The sequence below is a fragment of the Zeus faber genome (genome assembly GCF_960531495.2).
Source record: "Zeus faber genome assembly, chromosome: 20".
NCBI lineage: Eukaryota > Metazoa > Chordata > Actinopteri > Zeiformes > Zeidae > Zeus > Zeus faber.
Window position 1 is genome coordinate 22,351,362 of NC_137207.1, and position 21,761 is coordinate 22,373,122.

General features: G+C 50.0%; 1 protein-coding gene across 1 annotated transcript in view; it reads right to left on the minus strand.

Annotated features, from left to right (window-relative positions):
- myo1d (myosin 1D) overlaps window positions 1-16,826 on the minus strand; it is a gene marked incomplete at its 3' end in the record, with an annotated part of 83,144 nt that extends 66,318 nt beyond the window's left edge. The window contains exon 1 of the mRNA XM_080021682.1: window positions 16,555-16,826. Within this exon, the coding sequence (XP_079877808.1) occupies window positions 16,555-16,649 (95 nt within the window). The 5' untranslated portion in view covers window positions 16,650-16,826. The remainder of the gene's footprint in view (window positions 1-16,554) is intronic.
- Window positions 16,827-21,761: the final 4,935 nt, after the last annotated feature.

Sequence of the window (21,761 nt, forward strand, 5' to 3'; positions counted from 1 at the left end):
TTGCCTCTCCGAGACTCCATACGCACTGGTATTCAGGCTGTCCCACTCCAGCGGGCCGCAGTAAATACACCATGCCCAAGCAAACAGGCCTCCCCTGAAGGACTGTGCAAACACCAGCGACGAGGCCGCGGCGTCCCTCGGCAGCATGTTGTTCTGCCCTGAAGAGCCTTGGCCTTTGTCATGCTTCTGATCCCCTCTAATCTGTGAAATGATCACTGGTGTCAATGCCGATTCACACGGGCAATAACAGACGGCGGAAAATGCAGGGACAGCAACAGTTAAGACAACAGTTACGAGGGCGAGACGCGGTATTTGCCCTAATGTGTAATCCTGCTCACCCACTGCTTACGGGACATGAAAAATGTCTGAGCGGTGACTTGTCCACAAGCCCGAAGACAAACAAGGAGCGAAAGGTAAAGATAGCGGTGCCGAGTCAGCAACAGCGCGTCACGATCCCAGCAGGTGGAAACAACAACACATTGCCACGGCAACTGAGTTAGGAGCAGCGTCCGGTTGAATGAGCTCATATTCTGGGTTGGTGCTCAGGCGTCGCCACGCGCTCCCACGGGGCATGAATGGGGGTGGGGTGCTCCAGACGGAGTGGAACTTATGACCGCGGCATGTTGTCCGTAGGTGGGAGGGGGCGCGGCCTGGCAGCCATCACCGCTGAACAACGATGCCTTTTCAGCGCTGTTACACAATGAGGCCCCGCTTCCCCCTCCTCCCCTCCACAGGTGGAAGGTGCACGAGCCTGTCAACAGGTGGCTGGCGTTTGTCACGGCAGAATGGGGGAATCTCAAGAGGGGCTAATTGCGATGGCCGTCAAGTATCCACGGTGGGCTAAAGTTCCAAATCCCAAAGCGCCACGCCTGCTCCCGTTACGCAGCACCGAGCCAACATTGTGCCTTCATTCATTTTTAATCAGGCCCAGCACATGAAGCTAAACCCCACATGATCGGGTGTGATCCATCTGTTGTGTGCAACACACAACACGTTCGCCGGCATCGTTTTGTCTCCGCCACGTCGACGCTGGCGGGGCAGCGTGCCGCCACTCGGCACGAGAAAAAAAGGACCATTGTGCCCCCCACCCTCCGAGCGAGGAGGCCGCCGGGCGCCCGCTCCTTTGTTCAGAAGACGTCAATCGACGGCCTTTGTTTTCAGCCGGCGTTCTCACCCGACCCGGGGACCGAGCCGGCGATCCGCCCACCCGACGCGCGTTCACAGTGGCTTCTCGGGGCCCGGCGGTTCGGCCGCGCTCCGCTCCTCCAGTTGAATACAATATGTGTCGCCGTAATAGGTTCAAAGTAAAGGCTTCCAGCGTTAAAAGGCGACGCAGCCGTGAGAGCAGAGTTGGGTTTGACCCGTTTGGAAAAACCTCTGCGCTGCGGCCAGGACGGCCCCGGACGTTTTAATCAGACGGGGAAGATAGGAAAAGAAGCGTGCGGTTGAGCTCCTGCGTATATATATTTCAGCACAAAAATAAATTGAACGCTAATTACACAGCGCTGAGGCTGGGGTCAATGTTCTTCCTTGCGGGGATGAGTGCACAGTCTCGAAATACTCATTGTTTAAACACATACAGCCTGTCCGGGCCTTTTGATTTTTATTTTTTATTTTTTTTCCCTGGATAGCAGCGAGTGCAGCCGCCCCCTCTTCTCAAGGCCCCTGTTCTCAAGGCCCCTCTTCTCTAGGCCCCTGTTCTCGACATCCTCCAGAGCAGCCCGCAGAGCGTCAGCACCGCCACCGATCGGGGCAAAGTATGCACACCACCTCGCCCCCGGTCAAACAAAACAAAATGTCAGCTCCAGCAGGTCAGAAGAAGCGTCGCGCTTTGCAGACGTTCTGACGGTTTGGCCGCTTCCGTTTTTAAGTACGCTCACATGACATGTCATTGTCAATAATAAACATGACTAAAAACAGAGAAAAACGTGATGCATACTGTATCGACAGACAAGGAAATAAACGTTCACATACTTTTAATAAGTCGAAATACTTCCGTTTCCCCCGCAGTCCCAGTCGGGGACAGAGCTGGACGGAGATCCAGACAGACGTCCGTCTCCACTCCAGGATGAGTCATGATCAATGATCATCAATCATTTCACCTCGGGAGGCGTCGGTGCGTCATCACCGCAGATCCCCCCCCCCCCACCCCCGACGACGCGGCGCGACGCGACACCGGCGGCGAAACCGCGACCAGGAAAGCCCGTTGTTGTGAGGCCAAGCCAAACCGGGCAAAATAAACAGGATTCTTTGCGAAGCCGCGCGGTTTGGAACAATGCAGGCGGTGTCTAAACAGCGAGCGGGCCCACCTCCCTGGGGGGGTCGCAAGGAGGATGCATGACTCATGTCCTTATCCATCATGTCTGCGGGATCACAGGAAAATGGGTCCAAATAGATTCAATCAGCGGCGTGTCCATGTCTGCTGTTCTGTGTGTGTGTGCGTGCGTGTAAGTGTGTGTGTGTGTGTGTGTGTGTGTGTGTGTGTGTGTGTGTGGAAAGGGAAAGAGATTGTGGGGACACACCCACACGCGCACACACACGCACGTGCGCACACACACGCGCACGCAGGAAAACCAATCAGTGGGAGTGACACACTAGCCCTTCCATCTGTTCCACTCTCACTGAGTAGGATTTAAATGACAACGGAGAGGGAGATTAGAAAGGAGCCTTAAGAGCCAAAAACACGAGTCCCTGCAGAACGAGCGCCGCAGGGTTGTGCCGAGGTTCGTACCAGGAAGTACATTCAATAGAGATTTTCACCCAAAGGTTCCAGATAACTACAATTTGGCCTTAATCACACAACGCTATTGTAAGAACACAATTCACACGAAACATTTGACGGAAATGAACCAGTACCGGGTCTGATAATGTAGTCATGCATGTACACAGTACGTTGTGGAGTTGAGATGCTCTTGCATATTTGAGTAATTACTTTAATTGAATACCTTTATTAGTATTCTTATCAGAACCTTACATCGGCACCGTAGAGCCAGTGCCCAGTATTCCCAAAAAGCTGGTGCATCTGTGGGACTCAGGAAGTTCTGGTCGTCTCACTATGTAGGCAATAGTAAAGAAGAGATCCAGGTGTGTGCGGTTAGGTCTACTAGACAGTCTGGAGCAGACTAAACAGGTGTGTGTGTGTGTGCGTGTGTGTGTGTGTGTGTGTGTGTGTGTGTGTGTGTGTGTGTGTGTGTGTGTGTGTGTGTGAGAAAGGTGGAGGGTCTCGCTTTCTCTCCCTCTAGCTGCCAGGAAACAGGGCGAGAGAGACAGAAGGAGTCAGAGAGAGAGAGAGAAAAGAGAGACAAGTGAAAGGGTGAGGGAGGGAGAGAGAGAGTGGGAGGAAGGGAGGTAGAGAGCATAATAAGCTAGCTAATAAGCCTCTCTTTAACCCCTCCACCTTTTACACTTTTACACACACACACACACACACACACACACACACACACACACACACACACACACACACACACACACACACACACACACACACACACACACACACACACACACACACACACACACACACACACACACCTCTCAGATGTGAATTACAGAGTGAAGTTGAGCAGAACCGGGCGGGTCTCTTTGGTGGTTAAACGGGGGGGGGCGAGCAATTTCGGACATTTTTTCCCAAACCTTCAGTCAGACCGTGACTGCTGGAGGAGGTGGGTGGGGCGGCACGGTGGAGGGCGTGTTACGTGGTCAAAGTGGTGTAAAATTGTCGAGACAGCCTTTCATGACATCACCGCGTTGCAAACAACCGGTGATGTCGTGACCCAAAAAGCAAAACCACCGTGGACACACTCTGGGATTCAGATTTCTGGCCACACAGCACATCAGAGTGTTGCATAGTGTTTTAGAGGACTAAATCTAACATCACAACATTCCTTATGAACACCTCAGTGTCGATAATTTGACGATATTTCGGGGGGGCAGCTTTTTGTGCATTGCACTGCTGCCTCACAGCAGGAAGGTCCTGGGTTCAAATCCCGCCTGGGGCGCTGTTGGCACCGTGCTCCGGCGGGTTATCTCCCAAATAGGAGCCTTTCTGTGTGGAGTTTGCATGTTCTCCCCGTGCTCACATGGGGTTTCCGCCACCTACCATCAGTAAGGACCCCCACCAAAAACATTAACACATCACCATCGTCTGACCAGTGATGGACACTTGGTACCAGGTCCCCGGGCGCGTCGACGAATGCTGCCCACTGCTCCTGGCTGCCCCCCCGGAGGAAGGACAAGCCAGGATGGGAAAAATGCAGAGGCCTCATTTCACTGGCCACCACCCAAAAAAGCATGTGCGTGTGTGCGTGTGTGCGTGTGTGCGTGTGTATATATATGCATGTGTTGTAGTGCGGCGTGTCATGTGACGAATAAAGATTCTCCTTCTTCTATCTCACGAAATCGCAATATCGGGATAACCAGAATCCCAGACGACGCCCCGTCTCGTGTCACGATGCACCCGCGTCCTTGGGTGCAAAGACTGATGTTTTCGGGTGAGATGGCCGAGCGCCAGGACCCTGTGTGTCCGTCATCCACCAACGAGCCGTTTGATTCGGTTGTTTTTTGCACAAAAACCCAGATGGATGGGCTCACCGTCACCAGATGAAACTTGATCTGGCTTTGAGCGGCGAGTATTCAACACAGAAGCCTTATCACCAGCACCGGCACATGAGTGAACATGAACATATGTATATGCAAGTATAATGGTTGTAAATAAAATTTAAAACCAACAGAGTGGGTACAAATACAAAAACAAAGAAAGCATAGTACGAAGCACAGTGAAATATCCGCTGTGTGTATGAAACAAGGACGCACGTGCAGTGTGTGTGTTTCCCGTGCCGTTGTCCCGGCCGTCATTGTTATCTGTGTCAACGCTCGGGGGTCACTCCACCAGAGATAATCTCCGCCCTTTCGTCCTTTTTTTTTTTTTTTTTTTTTTTTTTAATCTCCGCATCCGGGTTTAAAAACATCGCTGCCCCCGTTCGGAGGGACGACGGCGGCGGCGGCGGCGGCTGGCTCCAGGGGCCGTCCCCGCGCAGTTTACACGTGAAACAAGCGGGGTTAATCTGCCCTTGTAGTCGGAAAACGGGGGGAAAAAATCAACGTTGAATTGGAAGACAACGAGAAGCTGGAAGACAACGAGAAGCGAACGACAAATATATAATGGAAATGAAAAAAATGCCTGGTTGAGAACAATATCAATTTTAGCCTGGAATCAACCAAATGTGCTTTTCCTGTAGAATCCAGTGTCGCTCCGTCATGTCTGGGGTGATGACATCACTCCTTATTTCGAGAGAAGTCAAATTCAAATGGCACACAACAGGAACAGCAAGAAAACTCTTTTTTTGTTTTGTTTTACATTCTAAACTGAGCAAAGGTCTGTTTAGGCCGACCCTTTTCGCCCAATCGTCAACCGGACGCCGATGCGGACGGGCGGTTTTTGAAATTGGGTGGATGTAGGAGCAGTTTCCTGGCAGGAGCTGTAGGGATATTATTCAAATGTCGCCTTCAAGGCTGCGTTACAGTAAAGCAAGACCGTTGTTCTGAACTTCACGGACCGTTCTGATCAACACCTCCACCTGCTTGGTAGTGCCCCCGGTGCTCATTTGATTGTTGCCAAAATATCTACTGTGCGTGAATATCTGACGCACTCGATGGATGGAAGGACAATTCCGACGCGACCGTTTTTGTGTCTGGATTCAGCGACTACGGAGCCCAGACGCTGCCGAATAAGTCCCCCCCCCCCCCCCACCGTCTGCTGCCGTGGAACATCTGGGCTCCTCATCGGGGGGATTTTCCCTCGACTGGCTCCCCGCGAAACGGCAGCTCGCCACCCTGTCTGCAGGAGACGCCACCCTTTCGCACCCGCGGTCGATCGATCTTCGGCGGGAGGGGGTTCCCACGCCACGTCAGAACAGCATCATCATGTGATCATCTTCTGGCGCGCAGCCATCAGCCCTGCGTCGCAGAGACTCATTTTTCAGTGGTTCGCGATGAAACTCTCTCCCCCCCCGATGCATAACGCGCCCACACAAATTTAACCCTTGACAATGGAATGTTCTGGCTTTTACAGATGGCCGCCGCCGTCGTCGTCGTCACAATCCCTTCATCTGTTTTGCTTTGCTTATCTGTTTTTGGGGCAAGCATCAACAAATGAAACCATATCACGTTCCGCGGGCTCTAAGGCGGTGTTTCCCCACGCTTTCTCCTGCCGTGGCGCACCCTTTACCCTTAAGTAACCCCACGGTCACTACACCCCTACCCTCCACAAACACACATCACCAGGCTTATTATTACGGCCTGGTAATAGTTCTGACTTTTGGTGTGAAACTTGAGCTTAGCGTGGTGAGCACCGAGCTGCTATTCTAAGAGGGAATGGGTGAACTGGTACAAGTGCAGCCTTGCAATTTTGATCTTGCAACACAAGAGCTAGCTTCTAATTATTTATGCCTTTAAAGCGCAACTTGAATTCTTTCGCGGCACCACCTGGCGAGCGCTCACGGCGTCGGCCCGGCTCCAATGGAACCTCGTCTTCTCAAAGCAAACAGGGGGGTGGGAGGGCGTCTAAACGAGAGAATGATAATTCTCTCCCCGCGGGGAGGCCGGGCGGGGAACTGGACCCGGCCGTGGACAGCCTGCGCTCCGGATCGCGTGGCCGGCTGACAGTTCGGCAGGACCATTTCACTGTTTTACTGCCTGAGATCACAGCAACCCCACACCTCCATCCTCACACAGACACACACACGCACACGCACACGCACACACACACACACGCACACACACACACCATCACTGTAACCCAAAACACAGTCGACGAGCGCAAGAGACAGAGAGTTCCCCTGGTGGTTCAATTTCCTAAAGTTTAATAACAAGGCCTTCTTGTTACCGCCGGGGAGGAAGGGGGGTGGAGGGGGGGGCTGCAGGAAGTTGTTCTAGACATGACTGCCGGCCTACTGCGACACCCGTTTGCACTTTAACACGCTGATATTAAAGAGAGGGAGGCGCAGCAGAGGGCTCGGCTGACGGACGAGGCCCCAAGAGAGAGAAAAAAAAAAAACCAAAAAGACAAAAACATTTTTTTAAAGTGAGAAGAGCGATCCAAAAGAACCAGACGTTACTCAAGCTGCTATTTCAGGAAAGTGCTCCTATTTCTACCGGGGGCTAAATGGAGGGCAGAAGAAGGGGGATGAAAAAAAGAACAAAACCAGACAGATGGATCCAGTTTGCATGTGGATAGAGTGGGTATTATAGTATGTAGGCATGGACTGTTCCGCGTGTGTGTGTGTGTGTGTGTGTGTGTGTGTGTGTGTGTGTGTGTGTGTGTGTGTGTGGATGCAGATACGTGTGTACAATTTCACAAAGGCCGTTAAGTGATGCGAGGCCCTGGCTGTGAAAGTGAGCACACCGTCGTCCCACGCCCGAACCCCACCCCCACCCCAGCCACCCCCCCCCGGACGGGGCACGGCTCCAACAGGTGGACAACACAACAATGGAACAGAGAATGACATCATAGCCTGTGAAAGAGGACACACGCGCGCGCACACACACCTGCAGACACACACAACAACAAAAAACAACACACACACATGCAACACGACCCGATCACGATCTGACACACACACACACACACACACACACACACACACACACACACACACACACACACACACACACACACACACACACACACACACACACACCAATGCCTGAAAAACTATGCGCTCCCCTCACTGACTCGGTAAATGGGGCAGAGACAATGAGGGCGTCGCGTGAAAGTGCCGCGCCTGCTGGCGGGAAAACCCGGCTTCGGGGAGGTTGTGTCAGAGGGTAATGTTGCACACGCCCAACCGCATGGCTTTAATGGGCAACCCCATCTCATAAAACTGCTACCAGGAGGATCGAAGTGATATGAGGAAAAACACACACACACACACACACACACACACACACACACACACACACACACACACACACACACACACACACACACACACACACACACACACACACACACACACACACACACCCCCCCACCCCCAGTTGGAGGAGCCTTGGTGCACTGTCAGCACCGAGGTTGTTTTCTGGCTGAAGCTCAACACATGAGGCTTTAAACAGCAAAAGTAACTTCTGAGCACGCTAAAAATGGAATGGGACATCATAAAAAAAACAAAAAACAAAACAAAAAAATGTTAAAATAGAAAGAACGAAAAAGAAGAAAGAGGCAAAAGGGCGGGGCTGCCTGAACACATATACGACTCCGCCTGCCAGCGCGAGCGGCCCGCAAATGAGACGTCTGCGAGGGGCTGGCGAACTTATTTTCGGTGAAGCGGGTGGAGGGGTGGGGGAGGGGGTTGTAAAGCTCTACAGGCACAGCCCATGTTTATGCAAGAGGGGTAATGTGTTTCAGATTACATAGGGGTTGTATGAGAATTCTTGTGGTGAGACTGGTCTCGGCAGCAGCGCGGGCCTGCGAAGAGGCCGTTCCGGAGAAAGCACTTTTGTTTTTTGGGTTTTTTTGGGGGTTTTTTTTCCCTCCTCCTGCTCCGTTTGTTCTCATCAACATGAAGAATGAAGAACAGCGAACACTGAGGCACCAACACAGGTTTTCAGAGGAAACGGCCGGGAAATCTGTAATCCAAATTGGACAAGCGCACGTCAGCGGCTATGATGCCATGCCAAAAGTCTTAGTTAGAACCATCACCGAACGCTCACACCAGAAGAGATGCATTTATTTAGACGTTAGTTGGCAAATATATTTATCTTAAAGTGCCACGGGTGTTTTTTATACTTAATGATCATTTATAATATTACATAGTATATTAATATATGAAACATTACCCCTAAAATCAAGTGCCAAATGTCAACAGGGATCCCAAATACCTCCTTAATATTCTTCCGCGCATAATTTTCACCCAAAAAAAAAAAGAAAAGTTTTGTCAGAACCAAAGTCAGAACACGAACACGAACACAAACCCAATGAAACATTCATCTCCATCGCAGAATCTAATCTCTTCCAGCCACCGACCACCAGCGAGGAGGAAAGATTTCATGGAGACTGGACTGTTCTCAGAAGAAACCTGGGGCGCGTTATCGCACTTCCCATCTTGGCTGCAGGGTTCGGCCTCGGCTGTCAGAACATTCTGTTCCGCACGCGGGCATTGTGGGAAAACAAGCCGCTTCCTCGGCGTCGCGCTCACTTTGACGGGCGGCAAAAAACAAAACAAAAAAAACCAAAAAAACTTGTGTTCTGATAGTAGCGCGGCAATGGAGAGTGATGGCTGCATTCCCTTTTCCCAAAAACGCAAAACCTACCGCCAGGACGACGTGCACAACATCTAACGACACGAAGAGGAAGCAGTGACTCAAACGCTTGACTAGAGATCCTGGCCCCAGTTTGACTTGCAGCGCTCACAACCTGGGGCAAAAATGTACTTTGATCCCTGTGTTTACTGTGCACGGAGAGAGAGGGAGAGGGAGAGGGAGAGGGAAAGAGAGGGAGAGGGAGAGAGGGAGAGGGAGAGAGAGAGGGCGAGGGAGGGGGAGAGGGAGAGAGAGAGGGCCAGGGAAAGAGAGGGAGAGGGAGAGAGGGAGAGGGAGGGGGAGAGGGAGAGAGAGAGGGCGAGGGAGGGGGAGAGGGCCAGGGAGAGAGGGAGAGGGGGAGAGAGGGGGAGAGAAGAGGTGCATAGATAGATAGAGAGAGAGAGGGGTGACTAGAGAGAGAGAGGTGGATAGATAGAGATGTGGATAGAGAGAGGTGGAAAGATAGATAGAGAGAGAGAGAGAAAGAGAGAGAGAGAGAGGTGGGTGTAGAGTGAGAGAGGAGAGGTGGACAGATAGAGAGAGAGAGGTGCATAGAGAGAGAGAGAGAGGGGTGGGTAGATAGAGAGAGAGGTGCATAGAGAGAGAAGTGGATAGATAGAGAGAGGTGAGTAGATAGAGAGAGAGAGATGTGGATAGAAAGAGAGAGGTGAATATAGAGAGGTAGATAGATAGAGAGAGAGAGAGAGAGAGAGGTGAATAGAGAGAGAAGGGTGGATAGATAGAGAGGTGAGTAGATAAAGAGAGAGAGATGAGGATAGATAGAGGGAGAGAGGCGAGAGCACGTCTCTCTCTCTCTCTCTCTCTCTCTCTCTCTCTCTCTCACGGACGGCGCTCTTGCAAGGCTGAGGACCTCCGACGCCGCCACCTGGGCCCCCGTCTGAGAGGGAGCGGGGCCCCCCGGTTCCCCTCTGAGAACAGCATCCTGGGGTTATTGCATTTCAAACACTGGACCTTCTGGACACAGGAGCGCGGCCAGCGGAGGGGCTGCAGGAAGCAATGAAACGTGAGGACCAAAGGCGGGGAAATGCCATCGGGAAGGGAAGGCCAAGCGCCCCCGCTTCCCTCACCCCTCCTCCCCCTCCCGTCCCAAAGAATCCCCCGAAAACACACTGAAGACGGGTTAAAAAGGTCAAATCGCTTGGAGTTTTTCCGAATGACCCCGTGGCTCCGTCGGGGATGGCGACTCGGGCGAATTTCACGAGGACACTCGGGCATCGAAACGACACGTGGCGCACGCGGCTGTGGGAGGCGGAAGGTTTGCCTCGAGGTGGGGAGGGGGGGGCTCGCACCGAAAAACGCGGAGAGAACCCAAAACCACCGCTGCATTTTGGTCTTCCCTTGTTCTGAACGGTATCTAATAGGGAGGGGGACAGATATCGCTGATCGACGTGAGACATTTCCTCACTATTATTGTTTGAAATGGCTTCCGGCCTTGAGGCGCGACCTGACTCTGTAATCTGGTCCGTTATTTTGTCTTGATCAGACGGATCCGGGGTAAAGGGCAGGAGATGCGGCGAGGCCGGTCGGGAGAACGTCCTCCCATGACAAGCATCCAGACTCTAGTGCCGGCCCCGCGTCACGGTTTGAACAAAAGCTCGCGCCGGTCGAAGGAGGCCTCCACCGCCGACCGCTCGCTTCGGACAGAATTCCCAAGACCTCTCGCAGCCCACCCCGCCCCCACCACAAGAACGGGCGTCCGGCAAAGGGTCTATTTGAGGGGGCTCCTCTGGAACAGCGCTCCCCTCGCAGAACACACTGCCCAACCTCAAGTCAAACAAAGTGAACGTCAACTCTGACGGGGCCCGGCCGCGCCAAATATCAAGGGGTGGAAAAAAAACAAAACGAGGGAACAATCCCCTCCAAATCCTTCCTCACATGGAGTCACTGGGGAACTCGGCCACGATTACAGGCTCAACATGGCGAGCCATTAACTTGTTACGTCTCGGTTCCCAGAGTCAAATGGACCCAGGAGGGCCCAGATGGACGGGAACCGGAGGCCTGCTGCTTTTGGATAACCGTGCGGGGACACAAGGAGCCAGTTAAGATGGCCCCTCTTTATCGCTGACTCAAGTGGTCCCAGCTCCGATCCCTGTTGGAGACAAGCGTGCGCGTGCGTACACACACACACACACACACACACACACACACACACACACACACACACACACACACACACACACACACACACACACACACACACACACACACACTGAGAGCAAAGGAGCGAGAGGAAGTGCTCCTGGTGGGTCACACCCTCTGCAAATAGCAATCTGCATACGGCATGTCCGGGCCAAGCCGTAGGGCTGCTGGGAAAACAAACAGACTGGACAGGAGGGGGTAGCGGGAAAAATGAGGCCTGGTCCGCGGGTCCTCGGGTCCCCAGGTCCTCAAGTCCCCAGGTCCTCGGGTCCTCTTGTCCCTGGGTCCTCGGGTCCTCTTGTCCTTAAGTCCCCGGGTCCTCGGGTCTCAAGTCCCCGGGTCCTCGGGTCCTCAAGTCCCCAGGTTCTCGGGTCCTCAAGTCCCCGGGTCCTCAGGTCCTCAAGTCCTGAAGTCACACGCTCCGCAAATAGCAATCTGCATACGGCATGTCCAGGCCAAGCCATAGGGCTGCAGGGAAAACAAACAGACTGGACAGGAGGGGGGAGCGGTGAAAATAAGGTCCGGTCCGCGGGTCCTCAGGTCCCCGGGTCCCCGGGTCCTCTGGCCTCAAGTCCTTATGTCCCCAGGTCCTCAGTGTCCTCAAGTCCACAGGCCCTCAGGCCCTCCAGAACAGGACACGCTACGAGCCCACAAACCATGGGAAGAAAGACGTCTCCAGGCACGGTGGGGTTTAGTGTTTGCATGCTGCCAGGCTTCACCTACACTCACACAGTTGCATTTAAATAACTCGCACACTATTAAAAACAGTCCACGGCTCCGACTCCAACAAGACGACGTCATCCCAACTAAACCTGTGAAGGTGTTTCCAAATAATAAACCCTGGTTCAAGGCAGAAGCTGAAAAAGAGAAACCAAGGGGGCTAAACTGCAGTTTTAAAGTAGAATAGAGGAGAAACGTCAGTGTGGGGTGGCATGGAAGCCATGACAGGTCCGGACAACCACAATAATAGCTCAATCACCATTGATGGTTTTGACTCAAACTCAGAGCTTGCAAATACACTGAACGATATTCATTTACGTTTTAACGACGAACATGACTTCCATCGTCCATAAATGTAATATTGTTAAGAGCCCCGGGCCGGACATGATCACTGGCAAATTTCTCAAGGTTTGTGCAGATACTTTTTTCCAACTCTTCTCAACTCGTCGCTTGCCCAGCACAAGCTCCCGAAACTGCGGGAGGAGTCCGTCGTCGTACCCGGTGCCCAGGACGAATCTCCAAAAGAGCCGGACGACCTTCGACCTGTGGCTCTGACCTCGCGAGTGAGGAAGGCCTCTGAGCGATTGGGCAAACAAATCGTGGCCGGTGAGGTCCAGGGCCTGCCCCGCCCGGCGCAGTTTGCGGATCGCGTCTATAGAAGGAGTGGATGTTGCTACTCCCGCTTTATTTACTTATCTGTACCAGCATCTTGGGGGTACAAAAACTCATGCAAGGCTTTCATTTGTGGATTTTAACTTCCCGGGACTTACGGTGTAACTTCCTCTTGTGAATCACGCATGTATATGGATGAAAACAAACGCTTTCAAGGTCAGATATACAAGTTATTTTAATAATTGACGTTTTAATATAAGAATAATTGATGTTTTAATATAAAAATTATTAAGTTCAAGAATAATTTCAGTTAAAAATGTTTTATATTATATTACTTTATTTTATATATTTTATTTTATATTATATTTTGTTCAATAACATAAAAAATAATAATATAAATACTTATATAAATAGAAATATATTTAAATATATTTATATAAATAATAAAAAATTATTGAGAACTTATGTCTTGTTGTCTTGTCATTGTTATTGTGTTGCAGTGGGCGAGGGTCATTATTGTTGGTGGCAAAGTGCACAGTGGTACGGACCCATTTCCCCACTTGCTCCTATTCAAAATCATACAATGAAGCAGAGGACATGAGCAGAGTGAATCCCTGTCGTGTGGGTGACGCTCGCCTGCCCCACTCGCATGCATCAGAAAAACGATTGCCACAACTGCCAATGTGCAAAGGGCAAAACATTTGTTTTTTTATTGCCCTTGATCCATACACATGATATGATTGACACACGGAAGTTCCAACGTCCTGTAGGTATCAGGCGGGCACGCGCGAAGGGAAGTTGCACTCGTAAAAACTCAGGCCGTCTGATGAAGCGCAACTATATTTGTATTTGTTTTGGGGTTGTTTGCTGTATCTGTAGCGGTTAATGTCCCGTGTCCCCTCGTATGTTGTGTTTGTGTTTTTTTCCCCCCGACGCCACCGCCAATCAAATTTCCCCTCGAGGGACAATAAAGATCTGAACCCGACTGAACTTTGCACAAGGTTCTAACTCCCCCCCCGACTCGAAATGTTTTGGAAAGCCGCGAAAACGCACTCCGCCTTCCCATCGCCGTACGTCCTCCTCGGCCCAGATAGCGCGGCGGTGTGTTTGCGCAGGCGACCCCCTGCGGCAAGATACAGAGAGGCGAGGGTTTACATCTTCCGCCTCGCGGGTTTGTAAACGGGGGGGGGGGGACATTTTGAGAGGGACACCGTCCAAAAGCGGAGTGGAACGAGAAGAGTGCACAAATGCTTTATGCGCTGCAATAAACAAGGGAAAGGCGGAATCAAGACCCTGGGAAAGAGCTTCAGGTATTTATAGTCCCCGTTCCACATAGCATGGCAGCATGGCGGCATGGCGACGGGCCCCGCTGAGTCATTTTTAGCGAAAATCACACTTCACCTCGTCGTGCTGAAATCTGTTTTTGTTATTTAACGCGCAGCTGGTCATGCAATCTGAATGCCAGTTATTATTGTTGGGGTTAAATTCTATGAGCTTGGCCTTGACGGGGCATTCCCTGCATATTTGACACAATCCAACAATGTCACGTCAACGATGGATGGATGGTCCTGTGTAACTCAAGCGATAACTCATCTGGTATTGGTGATAAATCAAAAAACAACAACAACAACCGCAACAACAACTTTTTCCTTGGCGTGATTGTTGTACGAGGCATTTAAATGCAAAAGGGGGCTTTTTTTCAAGTCAAGCATTTAAGAAACCTTCACATGTCCAAGGTGGATGCCACAGGGACGCATATTACGCATATTAAACATATTATAATTAATATCACAAATTCCACGTCAAAAAATAAGAATTAAAAGGAAATTGCCGCCGCAAGATCAAAAATTGACTTTCCTCGGCTGATCTGATTCGGTCGCCGGGACGCACGGGCTGAGCGAGGGAGGACCTCCTGACCCACGGGAGGAATTCTCGCAGGAACCGTTTCATTCCACCAGATCTATTTATTTTGGTGGAAAGGAAGGCCTCAATCACTCACACCCGCTATGAACTGTGCCAAACACCTCAGCGTTTTTTATTATTATTTTTTTGCCTCAGACTTGAATTTAGTCCTCGGTAATTGTTTGCAGTTTATAAGTTGAAGATTCAATCTTTTGCTGGAGGGACTCCCGACTTCCAAGTCATTTAAAAGATGTGTTCGCTAGGAACCAATCGTTTATGAGCTTCACTAACTATTAGTCGGAAATAATAATAATAATAATAATAATAACAATAGTAATAATCATAATAAGTTCTATGGGTTTGTGACAGGTGTGGGGGACATTGCTCTCGTCTACACTTGGTGGAAATTCAGCAGCTCAGTGTTCCCCGAATCCACGCGATGACGACATCACGAACTTTAACCTCCGAGATGTGTCGAGGGAAGACGTCGTTCCAATAAGACTCCGGAACCCTCGCCCACCAGGAAGTTGACTTTGCAGAGCCGCGCGCGCGGGGAGCCATATTATTGGCGTCGTAACGCCACTTATACCACGTCGCGTGAGGGGGAAAAAGACCTGTATTATTTTAGGGGGGTCGCCGTGATGGGGAGGAGCCGCGATCCGCAGGGCGGAGTCCAGCTCAAACAATACAAGCCACTCACTCACTCACCGCCAGGACCCGGGAAAGGGAAAGTCAACATCGGCCCGGAGAGTCTCCGGCCACTGGGGCCGGCTCAGCAACAGATAAAAGGCTTTTGTTTCGCCGCCGAGACGCCTGCACATAACTTTCACCTAAACCAGCAGGCCGCATCCGAATTCCAGGGCCGACATGACGTGCACAGTACAGTGTGGTGCAGGGCTGGTTGTTCGCTGCAGTTTCAATGCGTCTGTCAGGGTGTCTGCAGGTTAACACCTTCCGAGACGCATTCTCAGACGGATCTTTGGACAAGTTGTCGTTCTCTTATTCAATAAAGTATTGCATGTCAGTACAGTATGAAGGTGAGTATTGGGCTGAAATGAGGCAGGTTATGAACTGTGATTATGAAACTTTCCCTTAGGTCACATAGTAAGGTACAGTAAGTCATACTGGCAGTGGTGGAAAGTACATTTACACAAAGTACATTTTTCAAGTACTTACTTCAGTATATTCTGTTTCTACTACATTTCAATTTAAATAGACTTATAGATAGATAGATAGATAGATAGATAGATAGATAGATATAGTCAATTCAATCAAATATCTGTACTTTTTTTAACCGACTGCCTCTCCAACACAGTCCTGTTTTCTTGTTAGTCTTAAACACTGAATAAATCTGGATTTATATTAATATATTTTAAAAGCAAGAGGAACCAGAGGATCCACCCATTATAGCCTCTGTCAGGGCACTGGATACGCCCTGGACAACCTCTTTCTTTTCCTTCTTTGAATACTTTTAAAGTACATGTGAGAGCAAGGGTACTTAGACACGTTTACTTGAGTATAAATGTCAATGGGTGGATTTCCCCTTCACTGGTCGTTTTGAGTCAGGGGTACGGTAGGTGCGAGAACTTCTTCCAACGGTGGATATTTAAATAAACAAGTGCGGCAGGTTTAGTGTGAGAGGGGCGTTTCGGGCAATAAAAATAAATACATAAACAAATAAACAAATAAACAAACAAACAAACAAACAAACAAACGAATAAATTAATTAATTAATTAAAAGTAAAAAAATAAAAAGTTTAAAATTTGAAAATTAAAAATTAAAAGTAGAAAAAAATTAAAGAAATCAGAAATGAAGACCCCCCCATCAATTGAAATGCCAGGTGAGGACCCTGACCTTACCTGAGCTTCAGGTTGGCCATGAACTCCTCCAGAGACACGTTGTCCAGCAGCACAAAGTCCGCCTTCCCGAACTCCAGACTCTCATGTTCGGCCATTTATTTACTTGTTCTTCCTCTGTCCGGACCGAAGGAAAGCGCTTTTATATATATAAATATATATATATATATATATGTTTGTGTGTGTGCATATGTTTTTATTTGTTTTGGGGTTTTTTTTTTGTTTTTTTTTCAGTCGACTCGCATCGCTTTCATTCTGAAGTCCGATCATCCGCACATGACATTCCCACTCATTTTAAATTACGGGGAAACGGAAAAGCAAAAAACAAGCGGCTTCCACCGCTGCTTATCAGAAATACTAACGTACTCCGTCCCGCAGCCCTCCCTCCCCCCCCCCCACCCCAAAAAATAAAATAAAATAAAATAAAAGGTAAAAATTAAAGAAAATAAAAATAAAAGCCAGATATATTCTCCGCCCGGGAGTTGGTGCTTCTTCCCCGCGCCGCCTCCGCCTCCGCCTCCTCCTTCCTTGTGTCGCTCCCTCTCCGCCGCTCCACCGGCGGGGCCGGGAGCCTGGCCGCACTGCGCAGGCGCGGCCGCTCCCCCCGCCGCCGGTGTGGGTCGCCGCCCGGAAAGCTGCGACGAGTCTTCGTGGAGAGCTGCTCCCCGAGAGCTGCTCCTCCAGAGCTGCTCCCCGAGAGCTGCTCCTCCAGAGCTGCTCCCCGAGAGCTGCTCCTCCAGAGCTGCTCCTCCAGAGCTGCTCCTCCAGAGCTGCTCCCCGAGAGCTGCTCCCCTAGAGCTGCTCCTCCAGAGCTGCTGCTCCCCCAGAGCTGCTCCTCCAGAGCTGCTCCCCGAGAGCTGCTCCTCCAGAGCTGCTCCCCTAGAGCTGCTCATCCAGAGCTGCTCCTCCAGAGCTGCTCCCCGAGAGCTGCTCCCCCAGAGCTGCTCCCCCAGAGCTGCTCCCCGAGAGCTGCTCCTCCAGAGCTGCTCCCCTAGAGCTGCTCATCCAGAGCTGCTCCCCGAGAGCTGCTCCCCGAGAGCTGCTCCCCCAGAGCTGCTCCCCCAGAGCTGCTCCCCCAGAGCTGCTCATCCAGAGCTGCTCCTCCAGAGCTGCTCCCCGAGAGCTGCTCCCCCAGAGCTGCTCCCCCAGAGCTGCTCCCCCAGAGCTGCTCCTCCAGAGCTGCTCCCCGAGAGCTGCTCCTCCAGAGCTGCTCCCCGAGAGCTGCTCCTCCAGAGCTGCTCCTCCAGAGCTGCTCCTCCAGAGCTTCTCCTCCGGCCTCGAGGCATACTTCCCAGATGACGGGTCAGACACCAGGGAAACGGGCATATTATTTTGGGTGGTCACTCCTCACCGTTGCCATATAAGGAGAAATAAGAGCTGGGGGCATTGGCCCGTCGGGATTTTAAAGTGGTAATCCGTGACATTATTTTGTGGAGAAGGGGGGGAATAAAATAAATAATCATCTCGTTTGAGATGTGGCCCGTGTTTATTCAGCGGGCGCCTTGTAAGAAACAGCCGCGTGATGTATTTTCGTTGTGTATGTGTATGTTGTTTGCGTCGCGGGTGGCGGGGTCCGCCTCCCCCCCCCCCCCCCCCGGCAAGAATGCAAGGATCTGGGCGCGAGAAGTGAAATGCGGCCGCGGTGAATTGGAAGCGGCGTAGATCGCTGCAGGTGAGCGAAACTGTCGATGTGGATGAACATTGACAAATAGAAACGATTTGGATGACAAAATATATATCCGCCACCACCACAAAGGAACCCCCCAAAAAAAAGATCTTCTACTTTAGAGGGAAGAGAGTCAGTTTTGGAGCGAAGGCGGCTCAACCTGGGGGGGGGGGGGGGACACTCGTGTTTTGAATGGAATGGGACCAACACAAGTGATCATTATTTCATGGATTACCACTTTAAAAGGATTCAAGGAAGGAGCCTTTTGGAGACCTGGTTACGCAGCAGCTGCGCCACCAATACAGCACAGGCGTAGAAGTCGTCCCGGTGTTGCCATCTGGTGGTACACAGCTGCAAGTGCACCGCAACCTCCATCCAATTTCTTTCTCCATTCCATTTCAGGAGTTCAGGATAACAATGAAACTGATAAGGCACAGCAATATGATATGTAGCAAGGCTTTGATAATAAGTGAAATATGCCTGTAGAAAATAAAAATACAAATCAGAAACACGACACGGAAAGCCAATATGTAGTCCCAGATGAAAGTGTTGTATGAAATAATGACTGTATGTAATGTAAATATGAGGGGGCGTGGTGAGTGAGAGTGGGTGTAGGGGTGGTGTAAGGTCTGTTATTGTGTTTGGACCCACATGCTAGGTCCCCGTTCAATGAAACGTGTGCACGGGCCCGAAGTTTTCCATTGCCCACTTTGGGAGGATGATATGGAGGATGATGAAGGTACGGTATGAAGGTAAAACACACACAGAGAATCCTCAACATTTTACGCTTCAGGAAGCACAGATTAATATAAATGTAAATTAAAATGTTAAAAAACAGATCACAGACTTCATACCCATGGACACTACAGACTACAGACTATATCATATTAATGATATATGATTAGGATATGTATCCTCTCATTTTAGTTGTAATATGTATTGCATATGACCTCATTATGTCCACAGCAGCAGCCTGCATGTTATAATTTTGCATATGCCCTGATCTATGTTCAAAACCCAGAACAGGCCAAATGTCATCCAGAACCGGGAAGTGTTTCTGTAAGAAGAAAAATCATCATCATTGAACTGAATACATTCTAATGTTCTATTCCCTTTATAAGTTTGACGCGACATAAGTTTTGCACAGTTATGTCTTTATTCATTGCACTACATTTGGGGAAACCGAGTACTTTTTGATGCATAATGTAGGAGTTTTATGATCCGTCCGCTTGGTAACTTTTTTTTTTTTTTAGCATCCATGTTCCCAGCACTGCCAACTGCAGCAGATAACAACCTCACATCAGTTCACACACTGCTCCAGCTCAGCCTGGGGAGGACATCTCATGCACAACACTGACGCAAGACGACATTCACTGCTTATATCTATCAGATTAATCCATTTTGCATATTTGGGGCGTATGCCGTGATCCCCAAATGCCGTAGAATTAACTGAGAGTGATAATGAAACTTCTTTCAAGCAAAAGTCTTAAATTTGATCCGTGTGTGTGTGTGTGTGTGTGTGTGTGTGTGTGTATATATATATATATATACACACACACACACATTTTTTGCATTTCTGAACCCCAAAAAAATACTGAAGTACCTTGAGTTTCTACACATATTTAAAATGTATCTTAAAAAGCCTCACTGACAACAGCAATAATAATAGTAATTACAATAACAATCATAATCGTTATTATAATTATAATAATAATAATAATAATAATAACGATTATGATTGTTATTGTAATTACTATTATTATTATTGTTATATTATTTATAATAATAATGATTACGATTATGATTATTATTGTTATAATAATAATAATATGATTACGATTATGATTGTTATTGTAATTACTATTATTATTATATTATTTATAATAATAATATGATTACGATTGTTATAATAATAATAATACTCATGCTACGTCCGTATTAGAGGTTCCGGTGTCCGACCGTGTCAGACCAGACGTCTCTGAAAATCGCGGATTCTTTCTGTAGTCGCCTCCATTTGCGGGGATGCGGGCGGCGCCGGGCTCGGCTCGGGACGAGGGCTTGAAGTTGGTGTTTGAGGAGGACCCGCCGCCTCAGCTCCGCCGGGGGCCTCACCCCCGCTGCACACTGCCCGCCGGGAGAGCGCCGCAGCCGGCGTGAGAGCACAGCGAGTACCGGCGCTGCTGCTGTCAAACTGTGCGTACATACTTTATACGTTACTTCCCACCACCAGTAATCCGTTACTTTTCACCGATAGTAATCAGTTCCTTTCACAAGTACCCGTTACTTTCCACAAGGAATAACCAGTTACTTTCACTAGTAATGCGTTATTTCCAGTAGTACTTTACTTTACATAATCAACAATCCGTTACCTTCACAAGTAATCAGTTACTTTCACCCGTACATCTGCTACTTTACACAAAAAGTGCTCGTTACTTTTCACATCTCGTAATCTGCTACTTTCTATTTCTATCAGTATATTTTACTATATATTCTATTAGTTAGTAAGTACCAGTTACTTTTACACAATAATAATAATTATTATAATAATAAAGGTAAAATACATTTAAATAATAACTTAAATATCAAAAAGCTAAATAAAAGAAAAAGTTTAAAAGAATATATATGAAATAAGCAAATCACGTTGTCGCTCTGCTCAACATGATTTGCTTATTTCATCACACATATAAATGATTTTAAACGTTTTTTTTGTGTATATGTTTATGTATGAAAGGTGGGGCTTTGAACTGATTGAAATTGTTCATAAAAAGTTGTGTAACCCTTTCTGCCACTGCCTCCTGGCGCGCTGTGTTCCCTCACACACGCACAAAAATAAACCAGTGCATGTCACGGTGCCTTGTATGGGATGTCCGCTCCGTGCTGCCGTTGGCATCTGAGCAGCGTGAACACGAGACCCGACGGTAAAACGACACCCAGGTGACCGACGCTCCGACGACCAGCCAGCGAGCGAGCGAGCGAGCGAGAGAACCTGGAACGTCGAGTCCCCCCCTACACCGTTTTAAATACCCCAATGACACCAGCCGAGCGCCGCGCCCGCCGCCGGGGTCACATCGCGTGGCTTGACGCCCTTAAAACTGGATTGAACGCGCAGCCCCCAGCGGACGCCGCCGCGACGCCAACCCCCGGCGAAACAAGCACCCGGGCCCGGTCACCCCCTCTGGACGTGGCCGGGCGCCCGACCCGGCGCGGCGCCCCAACGGTGTCGCGCGCACAAAAAGCGTAACGTGTGTTATTAGAACTCCCCCTGACGTCGCTTCCTCTCCGCCGTCCAAGTCCCATACCCCCTCCCTCCCTCCCTGGAGCTCCGGAACAGCCGCCGCTCTCGCTCCCCATCGCTGCGGGCCGCTGCCCCACCGGAGGTCCTTTTCTGAGCTGCGCTCTGTTCAGCCGCGTGGAGGGGCGGCTAAAAGGCTCCGCCCCCGCCGCCCCGGCCCTCCCGCTCCCGGGGAAAGTCCTGGAAGCAGCCGAACGCGAGGCAGCGCGGGGGCGCAGTGTCCGGGAAAAAAAAAACACCCTCGAGACATCG